General features: G+C 44.8%; 2 protein-coding genes across 2 annotated transcripts in view; both read right to left on the bottom strand.

Moving 5' to 3' along the window:
• The window catches only part of OC90 (otoconin 90), a 28917-nt gene extending 28537 nt beyond the window's left edge, over window positions 1–380 (bottom strand). The window contains exon 1 of the mRNA XM_045560882.1: window positions 347–380. The gene's annotated coding sequence lies outside the window, so the exon portion shown is untranslated. The remainder of the gene's footprint in view (window positions 1–346) is intronic.
• A 4530-nt stretch (window positions 381–4910) lies between these two features.
• The window catches only part of HHLA1 (HERV-H LTR-associating 1), a 28803-nt gene continuing 17993 nt past the window's right edge, over window positions 4911–15720 (bottom strand). The window contains exons 12-16 of the mRNA XM_045560888.1: window positions 15357–15425; window positions 14945–15019; window positions 10349–10502; window positions 6576–6658; window positions 4911–4995 (exon numbers count right to left, since the gene is read on the bottom strand). Coding sequence (XP_045416844.1) covers window positions 4952–4995; window positions 6576–6658; window positions 10349–10502; window positions 14945–15019; window positions 15357–15425 — 425 coding nt within the window. The 3' untranslated portion in view covers window positions 4911–4951. The remainder of the gene's footprint in view (window positions 4996–6575; window positions 6659–10348; window positions 10503–14944; window positions 15020–15356; window positions 15426–15720) is intronic.

Raw genomic sequence — 15720 nt, 5'->3', positions numbered from 1 at the left:
GAAGGACTGCCCAGAGTTAGTGGTGACTGTGCTTCCACACCTGGTGCCCTGGGGAGAGCCACTGTGCCACACAGGTTTGTAGGATCCTCACTGACACGGAGTGGTAGATTTTTCCCCCAGGTAAATTCACCGGGTGCTGTCTGGGCGTCATCATATCTCCTCACAGACAGGCTCAGAGCACCTGTGGGTCTCTAGCTACATCCTGGAGCGACACCCACATCTCAGACAGCCCTGGAGAGCGTCCTCCCACCTTCCCTCTTCCTCCTCCTCTTCCTCCATCCATGCCTCCCTCCCTCCCTCCCTCCCTTCCTCTTTGGCTCCCACCCCGTCAGAACTGGGTGCCTACCGTGAAAGTTCCACTCGAATGCAGCTGGATGAACGATGCTTGGCTTTGAACAGATGGAGACTCAGTCCTTTATACGCCGAGAAAAGACCCCTAGTCATGTGACCCCTCTGCCCCTCCTGACATAAGAAGGCAGCCTTTCATGAGCGTTGGCAGGTGGGCTGCCCCCGAGGGGAGGGGGCACCGCAACACTAAAGCTTGGAACAGGTGAAGGCTCCATATTAAGAGGCCCCATCTTGGGCCTCAGAAGAGCCCCAGGCTCTAATTAGAGAACAATGGGTCCCCTGTTCCTCACCACCCTCGGCACCTCAAAGGCTTGGAGGTCCCCGGATTATGCCTCGGGGTCAGCAGGGGAGCTCTGGAGGATGAAAGACTGACGGGAGTCACGTGGGCTCTCCCACAAGGAAAAAGACTGGTTTTGTCTGGTCTGGTTAATTTTTCAGCAAGAGGATCTCTGGGGTGATTCTTCTCATATGTTCTTGGCCTCAGACCTGGAAAATTTGGTGCCTCTTTTCTTTAGGGGTTTTCTGCCCAAGCTATGGGGTGGGGTGAGGTGGGGCTTCATGATCAGACGTCTCAGGTGCTGCTGCCAGCCCTGCCATGGAGGAGCAGCATGACCTTGAGCTCATCGCTGCTCAGTCTTGGCTTCCACATCTGTTAATGGGGATGATGCCTCTAGGGCGAGGAGGATGAAGTGAGCCATGTCCCATGCGTGGTGGGGGGGCTCTTTGAGTCCTAGTTCGTCTCCTCTTCTCCTCATAAGCTCTTGAGAAGTGTTTTCTTTCCTGATTTGAACAAGGAGTACTAACATTTACTGGGTGTGTGTCACATACCACCAATGTTTTGTAGGATTTTGCCCTCACCGTGCATCCCTACAGCAGCCCTACCATGGCTGTTCCCATAATCCTGGGAGCAATGGGGAGTTAGCTCCATTTTACAGATGAGAAAAAATGGTGTCGAGGTTGAAGCATTTGTCTAAGCTCAATGTGATGGGATTATTCTGAGATACAGGTTAGACTGGCCATGAACCCTCTGAGTTGTTTCCCTATCACTGCCTCTTGCAGGAGCAAGACTCCTCACATGCCGAAATCAGGGCACAGCAGAGCCTTTACAGAAGCCACTGAAGGGCTTCTTCAAATAAATAGTTGTCCTTGTGCATTGAAGCTTTTGTGTGAAGATCATCAGTTACTGTTCAGCGTCTCATGCATTGAGGAATGAGGCTACATTGTTTCTAATCTTTTCTCCTTAGCAGCACAGAAGACCCACCATCTCTAAAACTATTAAGTCAATGGGGACATTTGGCTCAATGTAGCAAAATCCATCTTTTCAGCGTCTCAAGAGCACGGCTATTGTACAACGCTAAAGCATGATGACAACCCGCATAGGTGTGTTGTTCTAGACATTCCATGTGGATATGAGAAGTTTCATTATCTCCCCATAACCTACAACAGGGTATCTTAATCTTAGCACTTTTGACATTTTGGACCAAATCATTCTTTTTGTGTGGGAGCTGTCCTGTGCATTGCAGCATCCCAGGTCTCCACCTGCTAGATGCCAGTAGCACCCTCCACTGAGTCATGACAACCAGACATGTCTCCAGACATTGCCACATGTCCCAGGGGGGTCCAAACCACTCCTGATTGAGAACCACTGGCCTCTAATAGCCCTGGAGCCTTGGCCTTTCTTTTTTCAGTTGGTGGAATAAGGTGAGAGTGAAATTTTCACAAGAATGCAGATATAAAAGAAGGAAGTCTGTTCTAAATGACCATTTAAAATTGCATATTTCCTTATGACAGCACCTGAATTTTTCACTCACACAAACCCACAGCACAGGTGCACCTATGCAGAAGTAGGAGACACATATACACAAACACACAGAGACTACTCTGGGGGCAGGAAACACAAACACAATCTTCTTTCCTCCCTCTCTCCCCCCTTCCCTCCCCTTCCCCTTCCCTCTCCGTCTCCCACCCTCCCTCTCTCCTCCCCTCTCTATTTCTTTTACCAACTTAGCTTATCTTTTGGGCGTGAATGAAATATACAGAAATGCAACTGCACGTTTGCTGCCAGGAAGAATGCAGTTTAATGATGTTACATGTGTAACTGACAATCTCGGTCATCAGCTCAGGTATAATAACTGTCCCATCTCTTGCTCATCAGTTAACCACCGGTGGCCACAGATGCACAGATTGGTAGGAACTCCAGTTCAGCAGCACCCTGGAGGCCTCCACATTGCCTGAACCATCCCCTAAATCAGGACTTAGCTCATGAGGGGTCAAGCCTCCCTTAAACTCCAGGGGACCCATAGACTCCAGGCACTAGCCAGTTCACTCCTAGGCCCTGTTTTTCTCCTGCCATTGCTGCTGTTATGACAGATGGGGTGACATAGAAAACTGGTTCCATATGGTCCTCTGAGCCTTTGTCCTTGATAATGGGCCAGATCCCTGTGCAGGCCTCAGTGGTGCTCCAGATTTGAGTGTCTTAAGGTTATAGTCATGTTCAGTCGTTATTCCCAAAATATGGGGTAGCCGGGTCCACACGGACTTTCCCCACAAATGAATAGCCCTGGTCTTGGGCTCGGGTGCATAGTTCATCCTTTGCCTTCCCTGAGGATAAGTTACTCTTTGGGGAACCTTGGGGATCCTTTCCTGCTAAACGTCCTTAATTAATATCAACTTAAGAGTCTAATCAAATTAATCCATACTTAATAAATGGGCCTTTTCCCTTGATCCCTATTCAGGTAAGAGTCCCTTTGCCTCCTAGAAAATTTGCTATGTCCTCATTTTTGCAAACAAGAAGGCCCTTTGCAGGTCCCAAAAGCCATGACAATAGGTATTTATGAGCTTGACATGTGCATAACCTCAGGTGTTCTGGAGACTAAAAAGAAATCTTTCTGTGAGTGACCAGAGAGGTGGCTGGCTGCTCCTCTACCTAAAGTTCTATCTCCCTGTGCTCCTTGTTCTTTACAGATAATGCCAGGACACTCAAGTGTCCTCCCATGGGGAAAAACTGTCTCATACTTGGATCACAAATAGAATGTGACTTTCCTCACCAAAGGGCAGCCACAGATCATAGAAGGGTGGATAACTGATGGCCAGTCAGGGTCGTAAGGGGCAGAGTGGAGAAGGAGCGCCAGGCATAGCAGGAAGAAAGCTGTCCCTGGCAATGAGGAATGAAAAGATCCGAGCATGGCAACTAGTGAGAGAAAACCTGCTTAGTAATGTTTTGCCTAGAGATTCAGAATTCACAGGGATATTGGAGCAACTGCAAACCTGGAAACAGTAAAAAAAAAAAAAAAAAAAAAAAGGGACTCGATACAATGAAAGGGGCACATCAGTGTGTGGGTGTGCAGCAAAGGGTAGACTCAGCAAGTTGAGGATGTTTAAACCCTGCACCTTCCAGAGAAAGTTCTGGCCCTTGACCAGCTTCTGAGGGATAACCTCCAAACTCTTGGAATATCCTCCCTGAGTGTCTTTATATATGTGGGGCTTTGGGCCATGCCAGCTGGTTAGTGCTAACAACATGATTTATAGTGGGGACCTTAGGTCATGCAGTCTCAGTTTGACCTCTTGAGGGACTGGGACAGTAACTAAGTCCAGCCATGCAGTCAGGCACTCCATACCTGCATGACTGGCCCGCAGTGAACCCCCTGGACACCAAGCGTGGGTGAGCTCCCCTGGTCGACAACACTCTGTGTGTGTCATTATACACCATTGCCGGGAGAATTAGTGCTGACTGTGCAGCTCCACTTAGGAGAACTGGAAGCTTGTGCCTGGGCTCTTTTGGACTCTGCTCTAGATGCCTTTTGCCTTTGCTGATTTTTGCCTGTATCCTTTTGCTGTAGTAAATGGTAAATATGAATATAATAGTTCTTCTGAGCTCTGTGAGTCCTACTAACGAATCATTGAAATTTATAGTGCTCTTGGGGTCCCCTGAGTATAGTGGGACACACAGAAGAGAAATCAAGACAAGGTTTCAATAAAAACAACTCTCTAAACCTCCTCCTGATGGAAAGTTTCCATCATCTCCTACTTAAGGGGGTTTGGAAGATTATCTAGATCCCACAGTATGACAAATTTGATTAGTTGCACATAGCCAAGTTTTAGTTAACTATACAGAAAAATCATATGTGACTCTGTCCAGAGTATGGATTCACTCTTTCTGAACTAATCCTTTTGTTGTTTTCTGAAAGTCTTGGGTTTAAGTCGTGTCAAATATCGTGTCAGAGTCTCTGTGCCTGGACTGGTTTGCTTAGACCAGTGTGTCCACTCACCTTCGATTCTTACGTTACCGGAATTGCTGTCAGCATCCCTTTGCCAGTTGCTTGTGCTCAGGTATTACGTTTCCATGGTTTTGAAGCAGACAAGGGAGTCCGGTGTTTCTGTATTATTTGTGATGCCTTTAACATGGGGCTTTCTACCCTCAGTATCTTACACAGCTTCACAAGACAGAAATAAATGCTACTTCCAAAAATAACCACTTTCAATTAATTGATGGTCTAGCTGGAGCCAGGGTGAACTCTGCAAACGTAGCCCACTTGAGATAGGAGCCAGGGTGAAGGGGTGTCACCTGGAGCCATCGTTAGGCCCTAACATCTTTTTCAAGGCCTCACACAGACTTGCAGATATTCTCAAGGCATTTTTGCTTTAAGGCTGGAAAAAAAAAAGAAGAAGGAGGAACTCAAGGCACTGAGACAGAAACACTACAGAGACATAAATTAAACTCTAACAGCACCAGTGTTGGTCCAGCCTCCTGCAGAGGGCAGGTGTGGGATGTTGCACCGGCTGGTGTCACTCAGCGTCAGTGTCAGAGAGTGGGGAGGACTCGTGTAAGACCCCTTTGCCAGATAGCAGCAAAGTCGAGTAAGGAGCAGCCCCTATTTCTCCACACTCCGCCCAGTGTTCTTTTTCCGATACCCAGCTGTATCTGATTCACACCCTCAGTTTGCATGAGACTAATTTAAACTCATTGAAACACTGTTCAGTAAATGCATAATAATATGCTGTGTGTGTAGAGATTTGAATGTGGTTAGGACCAAAGAAGAACTATTGAATTATGTGTTTGCAAGATTCCGTATTCCCTCTGCCCACAGCAGGTAAAGGGATTTCGGCGTTTGACTGCTGAACCCTCCCCTCCTAACGCTCATCATCTACTTTTTAATGCAAGGTGAGGATGATGGTAAAAAGAGAAGACAGGAAAAGTGGGATGCTGGAATTGCATAAGAAATAAGGAACCTGTGTTCGAGAGAGAAAAAAAGAATAGAGGCAGAAGGAAAGCAAAGGAAGCAGAGGAGGTACATGGAAACAAAGAGCTTGATTTTAGAAGAGTTATTGAGTGATACGTTGGAAAATGAAGCACAAAGAGAGGCTTCAAGATGGTGGCATGTGAGAAGTGAGAGACGGTGGAGGGAAAAAGAACGAAAAGTTTCTAAGGCATGTTGGCATGAATTACACAGATCCCATCTGACATTCTACGAGGGCCATAAGAAAAGACTGGGTGGCTAAACTGTTTGTTTACATGTAAAGCATTGCCAAGACTAGGCTATCTGAGCACCCAGCTTATATTTGGGTTACAATAAAAAAGGATTTTCTAGAGAGTTTGATATAGTTCCATGATTTTTAGAAGACCAGAGTCTCTTGACCAGATAGTCCAGATAGATGGCATGATATTAACAAAATGGCCAAATTGGTTTTGGGACCAGACAGCCACTTTTGTTTGCAGACATGGGAGAAAAATCAAAGCTGATGCCAGGCACGTTTGGGGGTAAATACGGCTTTGAAGCTCTCAGGACGAGGAGAGAGGCACCATACACCCACTTCTAGTATTTCATGCTACCTTCTTTTCTTTGAGTTATTTGTATACTATTTTCTTTGATTAGGAGTTTCAGTGTTTATGTGGGGTTTGTCTTTCATTTTATTTTTGTTTGTCATTCTATCTTACATGGGGGCTCAGATGCTAAGAGACTTGCCTGAGTTCACACAGAGAACAACAATGCTTGATCACACTTACTCCTGCAGTTTTTTTCCCTGCACCTTACTGCAAATGTCAAGCTGTTGGTTGAAGGGGAATCAGAAATACCCTAGGCTGTCTTTGTCTGGCATTAACGATGACTAGATGAGCTATGATGCTCCTACGGCGTCCTGCTACAGCAGGAAAATCACTCCGAGTGGCAGAACATTTTTGCATAATGCATTCACTGTGAAGTTACAATGTAGGCAAGCTGTGTACGTACTGTGAGAGTGGGACACCCTCTTCACCCTCTGACAGATGTACGTTGCATTCTTCAGGAACCAGGAATAGTATTCAGGACAGTACCTAAAGGTTGAAATCAGAGTTGGGAGCAGTCACTATCCTGCGATTAGACGGCATCCAGAATAAAAATCAGTAAGTACATAAACACGAACGTATGGCCAGTTGTTCACGGCAAGGAGCCCCCTGTCCATCTTTATAGGGCATCAGAGGAGAGGTGGGAAAGGAGGCTGGGTAGAAAAAAAAACAGATTTTGGAGTCAGCAAGACTTATTTTTGGTCCTAGCCCCACTACTTACTAGGATGCATGACTTCAGGCTGATAACTTAATTCTCTGGACTTTAGTTCTTTCATGTATACATGAAAGGCAATAATAGAACCTATACTCACAGGTTATAAGAGAATTAAATGAGATAAAAATGTGAAGTTCCTGCACAGTGCCCAGCATATAATAGGTGCTCAGTAAATGATGGTGCTCATTTGTTTTCATGGGAAGTGGAGAGAGAGTGGAGTGTTGCCATTGTTAACAATGCAGCAAACGCTTTGCAAGAGAATATCCTGCTCTTGGTCAGGGGCAACGGGAGTTGCCTCAAAAGGCTGTAGTGAAAAGATCACCGATCGTGTTATCAGGGGGAAGAATTTTTAGCACAGGCTGTGTCACTGGCTCACTGTGTAATGCTGGGGATTCACTTCCCGTTCAATCCTGCATCTGCTCTATGAGGAGGTAGGGCTAAATATTCTCTAATTTCCCTTCCGCCTCTATCATTCTGTGATTCTAGCATACGCTAGGGAGTTGCGCAACTAACCGCTCAAGGAAAGCTCATTACAAAGATTTCCCACATACTCTCCCCCCAGTTTACAGGAAAGTGTAAAATTGAGGAAACTGAGGCACAGACATTAACTGACTTGCCCAAAGACACACTGCTTTCAAGTGGGAGTGCTGGATTTTAACCCGGGTAGCACACTCCATGCTAGAACACACAGCCATTCTAATAGGCAGTAAGACCAATATTTGAGTCTGGGATTACAGAGCTGGAGCCATCGTAAGGATTCCTTATGGAAGCTGGCACCACAGAGGAGACAGCCATTTCTGGAAACATTACCCAAATCAGAAAGAGAAAGGGAGAAGTTCCCTGGCTTCTCCCCTCTGCTGCCCTGCAATCTCCTGCCAATCTCTTCTGCTGGGTAATATAACATGAGGCTGGTAGGCAAGGTGTTCTGGGAAATGCATTAATAGTTTGCACAAGTCGGCCCCCTTCACTACAGAGCAAGAAATGGATCCGAGAGTGAAGAGGCAAATGATGGACACAGCCAGGACTACTTTTACTCTGAGCCTGTGACCTCATATGCTTAAGGAGATCTTTCAAAAGCGTAAGAGATAGGAAGTCAAGTGTGGTCAGCTAAACAGCTGACATGGCCACTAGGCATTCGGTTGCCACAGCCACAACGTGCCAAGTGTGCTAGAGGTGGGATGCCAACTTGGCTGTGGGAGTGGGCAAGAGAGCAGCCACGACAGTGTCTTCCTCAGTGACCATGCAGTGCAGCTTTCCAGGCACTGCGCAAGAACAATTACAAATAGATGTATTATTTCATGTCATTTCATTTTGTTTTCACAACAGAGTCAATATAGGCAAGAATGCTGCTACCCTTCTACATGAATATACTCCTGGAATTGTGTGATATGCGGCTTGGAATATAGGCAGGACTATACCCATTTTACAGATAAACAAACTGAGGTTCAGAGAGATCAAATGACCAGCCCAAGACCACATAGCTTGTCAGTGGCAGAGTCTAAATTTAAACCCAAATCTGCCTGGCTTCAAGCCCCACCCTCCATATAGCACATTAAGCTACTTACTATATAGCTTTGGGGGCCTTGGTTCTACGGTCTAATCTCATTCCTTCTGGGTTATTTTGACAATGTACAAGGCATGTTTTCTAACAACAACAAAACTTCTTAGAAAGCTTCCAAGAAGAGAGGATATCAAACTGCCCTGGGGAGTTATCTGCTCTTGAAAATGATTTTACTCCATGGACAAATATGGTCCAAACTAAGGTGCTCTGTGAATAATCAAAGCATGATGCTAAAATTTAAGTTGTAGCAACCACAGAAATAGAACCACACCTTCACAAGCCAAAAAGCTGCCATTCTGTGGCTTAATTCACTTTGACAGAGTACATGGCTTGCAGGATGAATGGGAATTTCCTGCCTCTGTGATCAGGAGAGGAACTATTTAAGCATGTCATGTCCCATCCCCAACCTCTCTGGCAGAGGCATCCTCCAGGCAGTATAGTGAGACAAATGAACAACAGACAAGTGGCCGTGGTTATTGCTTTGCAAGGAATAAATAGAGTCAAGATCCTGTTAATGACAAGAATATGTATTCCTTACATAGACTAGAGGGGGCATTTCTCATGCAGAAAAGGCTGAATGGTCTTAGAAGAAAATCAGTTGTTAAGGTGGCCTATTGTGTTTGTCTTCAGGTTCTTCAGGGCAGCAGTCAGCTACAATTCCGTGGCTAGAATGAGCTGGAAGCAGTGTTGAAGCACTCACCACTGCACCAGCCCTTGTAGCAGACCAGAGCCGCTGCACCCACCGTGGAGTCGCAGCAGCCTGGACAGAGCAGGAGCCGCAGATACTTGACTATGGCCTGGGGCAGAAAGTCTGTAAGACACCAGGAGGGGAAGTGACCAGGGCTCTGTCACCCTGCAAGGGCAGAGGGTGTGTCCCAAGGATGGTGCTAGGGACCCTAGATAGGAAAGGTTTCAACACATGTTATTGAATCAAAGTGTTAGTGAGTAAAAGACCTAACAAAGTGGGCTGAGTCTACACAATATAGAAAGTATTGTTGTGAAAATGTTCTGTTTTTTGGGATCAGCCTATGCTGTGGGTCTATGAGTCTTGCATGTTGCCCTTTCTGGGTGGAGGAAATGTCCACACTGACCGATGGATCCAAGATCAGGGACAGACAGGGGGGATGGGAAAAGACCGCACACCTGGGCTTGGGGCTCAGATGCAGTGGATAACGGAGATTTCAAAGGCCGATGGATCTCGTGGGTAGACTTTGAAAATAACATTAAAGATCTGAGAGATTAGCCCCTAGACCACTGGAGCAAGAATATTTATCTATGTTATTTGGTTCTAGATTTACAGCCAATAATAAATCCCAGAAAAAAGAATAGTATGTCAACATTGCAGGGCAGAAGAATGTCTATGCCTAAATCTTCTTAACGTAAAGTGGGATCTGCTTTCTAATTTTATTTTTACAGACTTCCCACTTGACTGGCAGATGACTGCTAGGAAATTTATAAAAGAGATATCTTTCAGTTAGATAGACAAATCCTCTGACTGTTCTCTCCTAGCAAACCTCACCAGGCTGAGGGCTTTGGGGTACAAGGAACACTCAAAGTCTGTTACTCAAAGTCATCCCAATTGACATGACGAAAATCGGCTCAGCTCCTCAACACAATTCAACTCAGCTCAGCTCAACTCCACTTCAACTCAACTTAATTGTGCTTATTGTGTCTGGCCCTGAACTTGGTTCTGGGGACCCAGATTTGAATGAGGTTCCATCATGGATCTAAGGATGTGACTGTCTAATAGAGAAACCACTGGAGACTCCTTTCCTTGAGGTGCCGCCTACCCTCTGTCTGTGGATTATTTAACGTCTGACTACCTTGTGGCATGCAGAGAAGCCACTCAGAATAAAAAGTCTATAAATATTAGATGTGAGAAGCAGCCACTAGGCCAGGTTACCTTATGACCTCTGTCCCGGGATTCCTCTGGCTCATGCAGAGGCATTGCTGGAAGAAGCGGCACAGCTCCATCAGGCATGGGTTGAGCTTCCGGATGGCCAGGCTGACAGGTGCAGCTGCCACGGCCCCCTCTTTGAGCAGGGGCTGAGGACATCCTAGAAGATGCAATCCCAGAGCAGTCAAATCAGTGAGAGCTGAGCAAGCATTTTCCTTTTGTTAAGCTCTGTGCCAGGTGACTGCTGTCCTGCTGCAAACATAGAGCTGCTTCACTATTGCCTGATGAAGCTACTGTGAGCGTTGCAAGAGCTAGGTGGAGAGAAGGTGGGGACTGAGTTCCTGGAGGACACTAGAGATAGTTTCATTGTGGATCAAATATTGAATAAAGATCTAAAATGTTGAAGAGAAATGCATCATATAGAGGGCATTTCTGGTGTAAAGAACGGAGTCTATATTCCCATGGAAGGGGATGGCTTGCTGAGTGGAAATGGAGAATAACTGGGGTACAGAGGATATGGGGGTGTGTGTGTGCGTGCATGGTATATGTGTGTGCCTGTGTGTGAGAGTATGTGGGTATATGTTGGCATGTGTATGAGCATGTGTGTGCATGTGTGTATATATGTGAATATGTGTGAGAGCATATAGGTACATGCTGGCATGTGTATGAGCATGTGTGTATATGGATGTGCATGTATGAGAGGATATGTGTACATGTTGGCATGTGTGTGTGCATGTGTGTGCATGTACATGTACCTGCATGTGTGCAAGGAGGAGAGAAGGGAGGGGAAGGCTGAAAGATGACACCAGCCTGCTGGGTTACTGGAGAAGCAGGCTCTGAGTTTGTGAGTTCTCTGTCTCCACAAACTGAAGATTAATTATGCCTCAGTGAACCAGATTTTCACTGTTGCTCAGAAGGAGCAAATGATAAAATAAGGAGACAATAGATTTTTTAAAAATTCCTTCTCCTGGGGATCTCCTGAGACTGAGAAGTTCCTATGGCTACACCTACATTCCCTCCTATGGAAAACAAGGAGACCCACCCTTGTCATATAGGGTGACTGGCAAGATTAAATGAGAAAATTTATACAAAGTATATTGCAAAGTCCCTGCCGTGAAATGAACAATAAATAACAGCTACTATTATTATTGATTTTCTTATTAAAAATTTCCTGGGCATCCACTATGTCCCCTACACTTGCTAACAGACGCTAGAGCTACAACAATGAATAGGAAGGAAAAGGCCTTTCTGTCACAGAGCTTACCTTTCAGGGACTGGAAGATCATATTAGGATACTACTGATAATTTTCCAACAAAGAATCACTAAGCACTATCAAGAAAACTGATCTAAAATAGGCAAAAAGGATTACTGAGCATCGTTTGAGTGCGGTTCAGGTTGTTGTCTAGCAGACTCTCGGAGGACTGTCTGGGTACACGGGAGTGTGCACCATTCATTGACCTTCTATTGAATGGGCGATTATACAACTCTGAAGGAGTAGAGGTTAACTAACAGCAATATGAATGACTCTTGTCTGACAGCAATGCAGACCATTTCTGTCCATAGCAATGTAAGTGAATTTTACTGGGTAGAGGTATAATTGATTTTGTCTAGTAAAAAAATAAATGTTCATTGCTGTAGGATATCAATTAGCAAATTCATTTGAGAATTCCTTTGACTATGTATTAATAAATCCCCATTCTCCAAATTCTCCATTGAACCAGCCTTAACATCTTCCTGGTTTCCTCATTAATTAATGAGTTGAATAACATCATTGACATGTCGACATGTGTTCATTTGATATTTTTGTGAATCATGTTTTTACTGTTTTGAAAATTATAATTTAGTAGTAATATATTTATTGAAGTGGAGATGAGGCTCCTAATGTTAGACTTAAGGAAAAAAGGTAGAAAGGAAATATTTTATTCTGAGTCAATTAGAACATTAAACCCTCCAGAACATTAATCAATTTTCATCAGTATGTCATAACTTTTCTCTAATATTTATTGAGCCCCTGCTATGTATCAGGCACTTTGCTAAGTTCTTTGCATACATTATTTCACTTAATCCTTATAAAATCTTATGAGGTAGCTAGCTATCAGAAATATATAGAAGAGGACACTGAGGGTCTGAGTGACTCTGAAGTTGGATTGGATCAGTCACACAACAGGGAGTGACCCTGTCAAGATCTGACTTTGGAGCCCATGCTCCTGTCCACCACCCTTTACTACTTGAACGTAGTTAACATTCCTGGGGCTGCTTCTCATGCCCATTTTCCTCCACCGCACCTTGTCTACACTTCTCTAACTCAGGAAATGATGCTCAGGAAATCCACTCACTGGCTCAAAGTTGGGAATGATTTTTCTTCCCACCTGTGCTCACTCTACCATCATCACATCCTATCAGTTCCCTCCCCTAACTATTACCCATGGTCTCCCTGTCACACAATCACCTCCCAGCACCACTGGCTGTCCTTAGCACAACCTTCTCCTCTCCAGCTTCCCCGTCCCAGCCTGCCCCTTTAGTCTCTCTTCCACAGTCAAAGAAATCTTTTGGCACCACAAATCTGATCATGTGACTCTCACCTGCCTCAGAGGAGGGCCACATTCCTCGCCATGGTGACCAGGCCTGGTGATCTCACTCTTGCCAGCCTCTCCAGCCTCATTCCACACTGCTTGCACCTTTAGTACCCGAAGTCTAGCCACAAAGGCCTTTCTCAGTCCCTGGGAATCATCAGTCCTTTTGTGCCACAGTGCCTTTGCTTCTGCTATGCCTCTGCTTAGAATGCATGTGTAGAGGTAACCTTGTCCAGATGCCACATTGTCAATCAATAAACTCTTGAATAATACCCCCAGCTGAAAGTAATCTCTTCCTCTCTGGACACATACAACATTTACTGCTTCTTCTCTTATCTTCCCTTAAGAACCTTACCACTTTCTTTCTTAAATTGCAGCTTTTTTTGCACACGAGGCACATCTTGGGAGAGGTAACACAGAGGGGTGGGATGAACGCAAGCTTTGGAATTAGACAGATCTGGCTCAAAACTCAGTCTCCTTTTATGCATAGAATTCACCAGAATTACTTAATGAAGATAACATTACCTACCTTGCAGAATTATGGTAAAGAGAAAGTAAAAATGGTTCTAATACAGTGCCTGGAACACAGTAGCAGCTCAATAAGTATTCATCGAATGCATGAATGAGTGAATGTCAAAGACATTGGGGCATAATTTTTTTGTGTGGATGAGTAGAATAATTTGCTAGAATATGCCAGAACCCCTTTATTTTACAATTATATTTCTCATTACATAGACAGATGACAGATGGATAGATGTCTATCATATACATAGCTAGACAGATAATAAATAGATGGAGATAACTAGATAGATACATAGATAGGTGATAAATGGGTGGATAGATGGATATGATAAATATTTATTAGGTATAGATAAGTAAGATAGATGATAGATGAAGAGATGATGGGTGGGTTGATGAATAGATAGATGGATAGATAGATATAGTAAATATCTGTTAGACAGGTAAGTAGAGATATCTATATAGATAGCTATAGATACACAGATATAGATACAGACATAGATATAGGTACAGTTAACTTGTTTTCTGAAACTTCATCTAACAACAGCCCCCATCTGCACCAGCAGCATGTGTTTTTTCAAACTCCTGGGGAATAAAGGGATAGAATTTCCTTTGGTACCATAATCACGTCTTTGGGTCTGAAAGGCCCATTCACCATTCACTGGAGGCCGAGAGTGGATCTGAGGTGATATGAAAAGGAGGTTGGGCGGGTTCCAGCAGCTTAATGATGCCCCATTGACATACGACTGGGGAGTCCAGAAACATTCAGGAAATGAGTATAGAAAGGCATCCAGGAGCAGGAGGAGGCTGAGGATCCAACCAGCTTTGAAGGACTCACCTGGCATCAATTTCTTTCTTATGAAAACTGACTCAACAGAAAGAGGAGAGTGAGACATCCAAAAGCTGGAAAAGTGCAGCAAAAACACAGAAAGTCAAGTCCAGAGCCTCTGCCAGGGATTCTGAAAACCCATCTAAAGGCCCAGAAAACAACTGTTCTTCAGATCCACAAGAATTAAGTACCCTTTAACACAGGACAACTGTAAATCACACTCTGCAAGCGGCTGAATTTTGGAGTCGTCTTTTATTCCTCCCTCCCTCTCTGCCAGCCCTCGTGCTCCTTAGAAGAGCAGCTTCCATTTGCAGAGTGGCCAACATGCTGCTCAATAGATGCTCACTCGATAAAAGTTGATCGAATTAAATTATACAGAGCTTTAAAGTTCCAAATCACTTCCCTACGCATTATCTTACTTAATACAAAACCCTGTGGGAAAGAAAAAAACAGACACTTTTAGTGTCCACAATAATTGCAGTTATTCTTGTTTTACAGTTGAGGAAAATGAATCCTGGAAGTTGAGTGCTAGAGGCCACGTCACCAGTAAATGGTTGAGCTAAGAGTCAAATCCCAGGATTCTGACTCTAAATTTATTGAACAAACCTCTCTTTATTCTACTATACAACGTTGTTCAAAATAAACACAAATACTAATAGTGACTGGGCACTGATACTCACTTGACACCTGGTGGGGTCTTGGGAACAGGGCTGGGTCTTCCCCAGGGATGAATGGCCACTCTGCAGGAAGATCACCTGCAAAGTGCGAGAATGGCCTTCCAAAAGTCAAAATGAAATGGCTTTGGGTGATGCACACAGCCAGAAAATCATAACACCTTAAGGATAAAGCATTCTCAAAATCTACAGGGAAACAGTAGCCAAGAAAGAGGGAAATGATTTATCCAGGATCACACAGCAATTTAGCAGCAGAGCAAGGCTTATAAACCAGTTCCCCTGCCTCTTTTCCTGTTGGAACCAATACAGTACAAGAACCAACTTGGTCTGCATACTGGCACTCCATCCCACCATGCCCCTGCCCCCAAGCTATGTTTTCCCCATGATATTGAGTTTCTTTCCAGCGGTGTGTCCTCACCTTCCTGTAGATCTTTGGGGGCTGGTGCCTTGGTTGGACTCGGAGTCTGTGTGCCAGGGGTGAATGTTCCTGGGATGAGATGAGAGAGGGGTGAGTCTGCAACTTTTCTAGGAGGGGCTGATTGGGAGAAGCAGCCCTGTGTCTCCAGTCCTGCCCTATCCAGCCAACGTGGGTTAAGCCAGGTACCGGGAGGGGTGCTGAGAATGCAGAGATGGGTAACAAATAGAACCCACAATAGAGGTGTTCCCAGCATAGAAGAGGAAATCGGCACATCCCACCAGTGACTGTCAATAGCACGATGGGTTGGAAGCCAGCTAATATTGGTAAGATGGAGATGTTGAATGGGAGAGCGATGGTGTTGAAC

This window comes from Lemur catta, chromosome 9 (assembly GCF_020740605.2).
Source record: "Lemur catta isolate mLemCat1 chromosome 9, mLemCat1.pri, whole genome shotgun sequence".
Taxonomy (NCBI): Eukaryota; Metazoa; Chordata; class Mammalia; order Primates; family Lemuridae; genus Lemur; species Lemur catta.
This window is presented reverse-complemented; position numbering and strand designations above follow the sequence as displayed.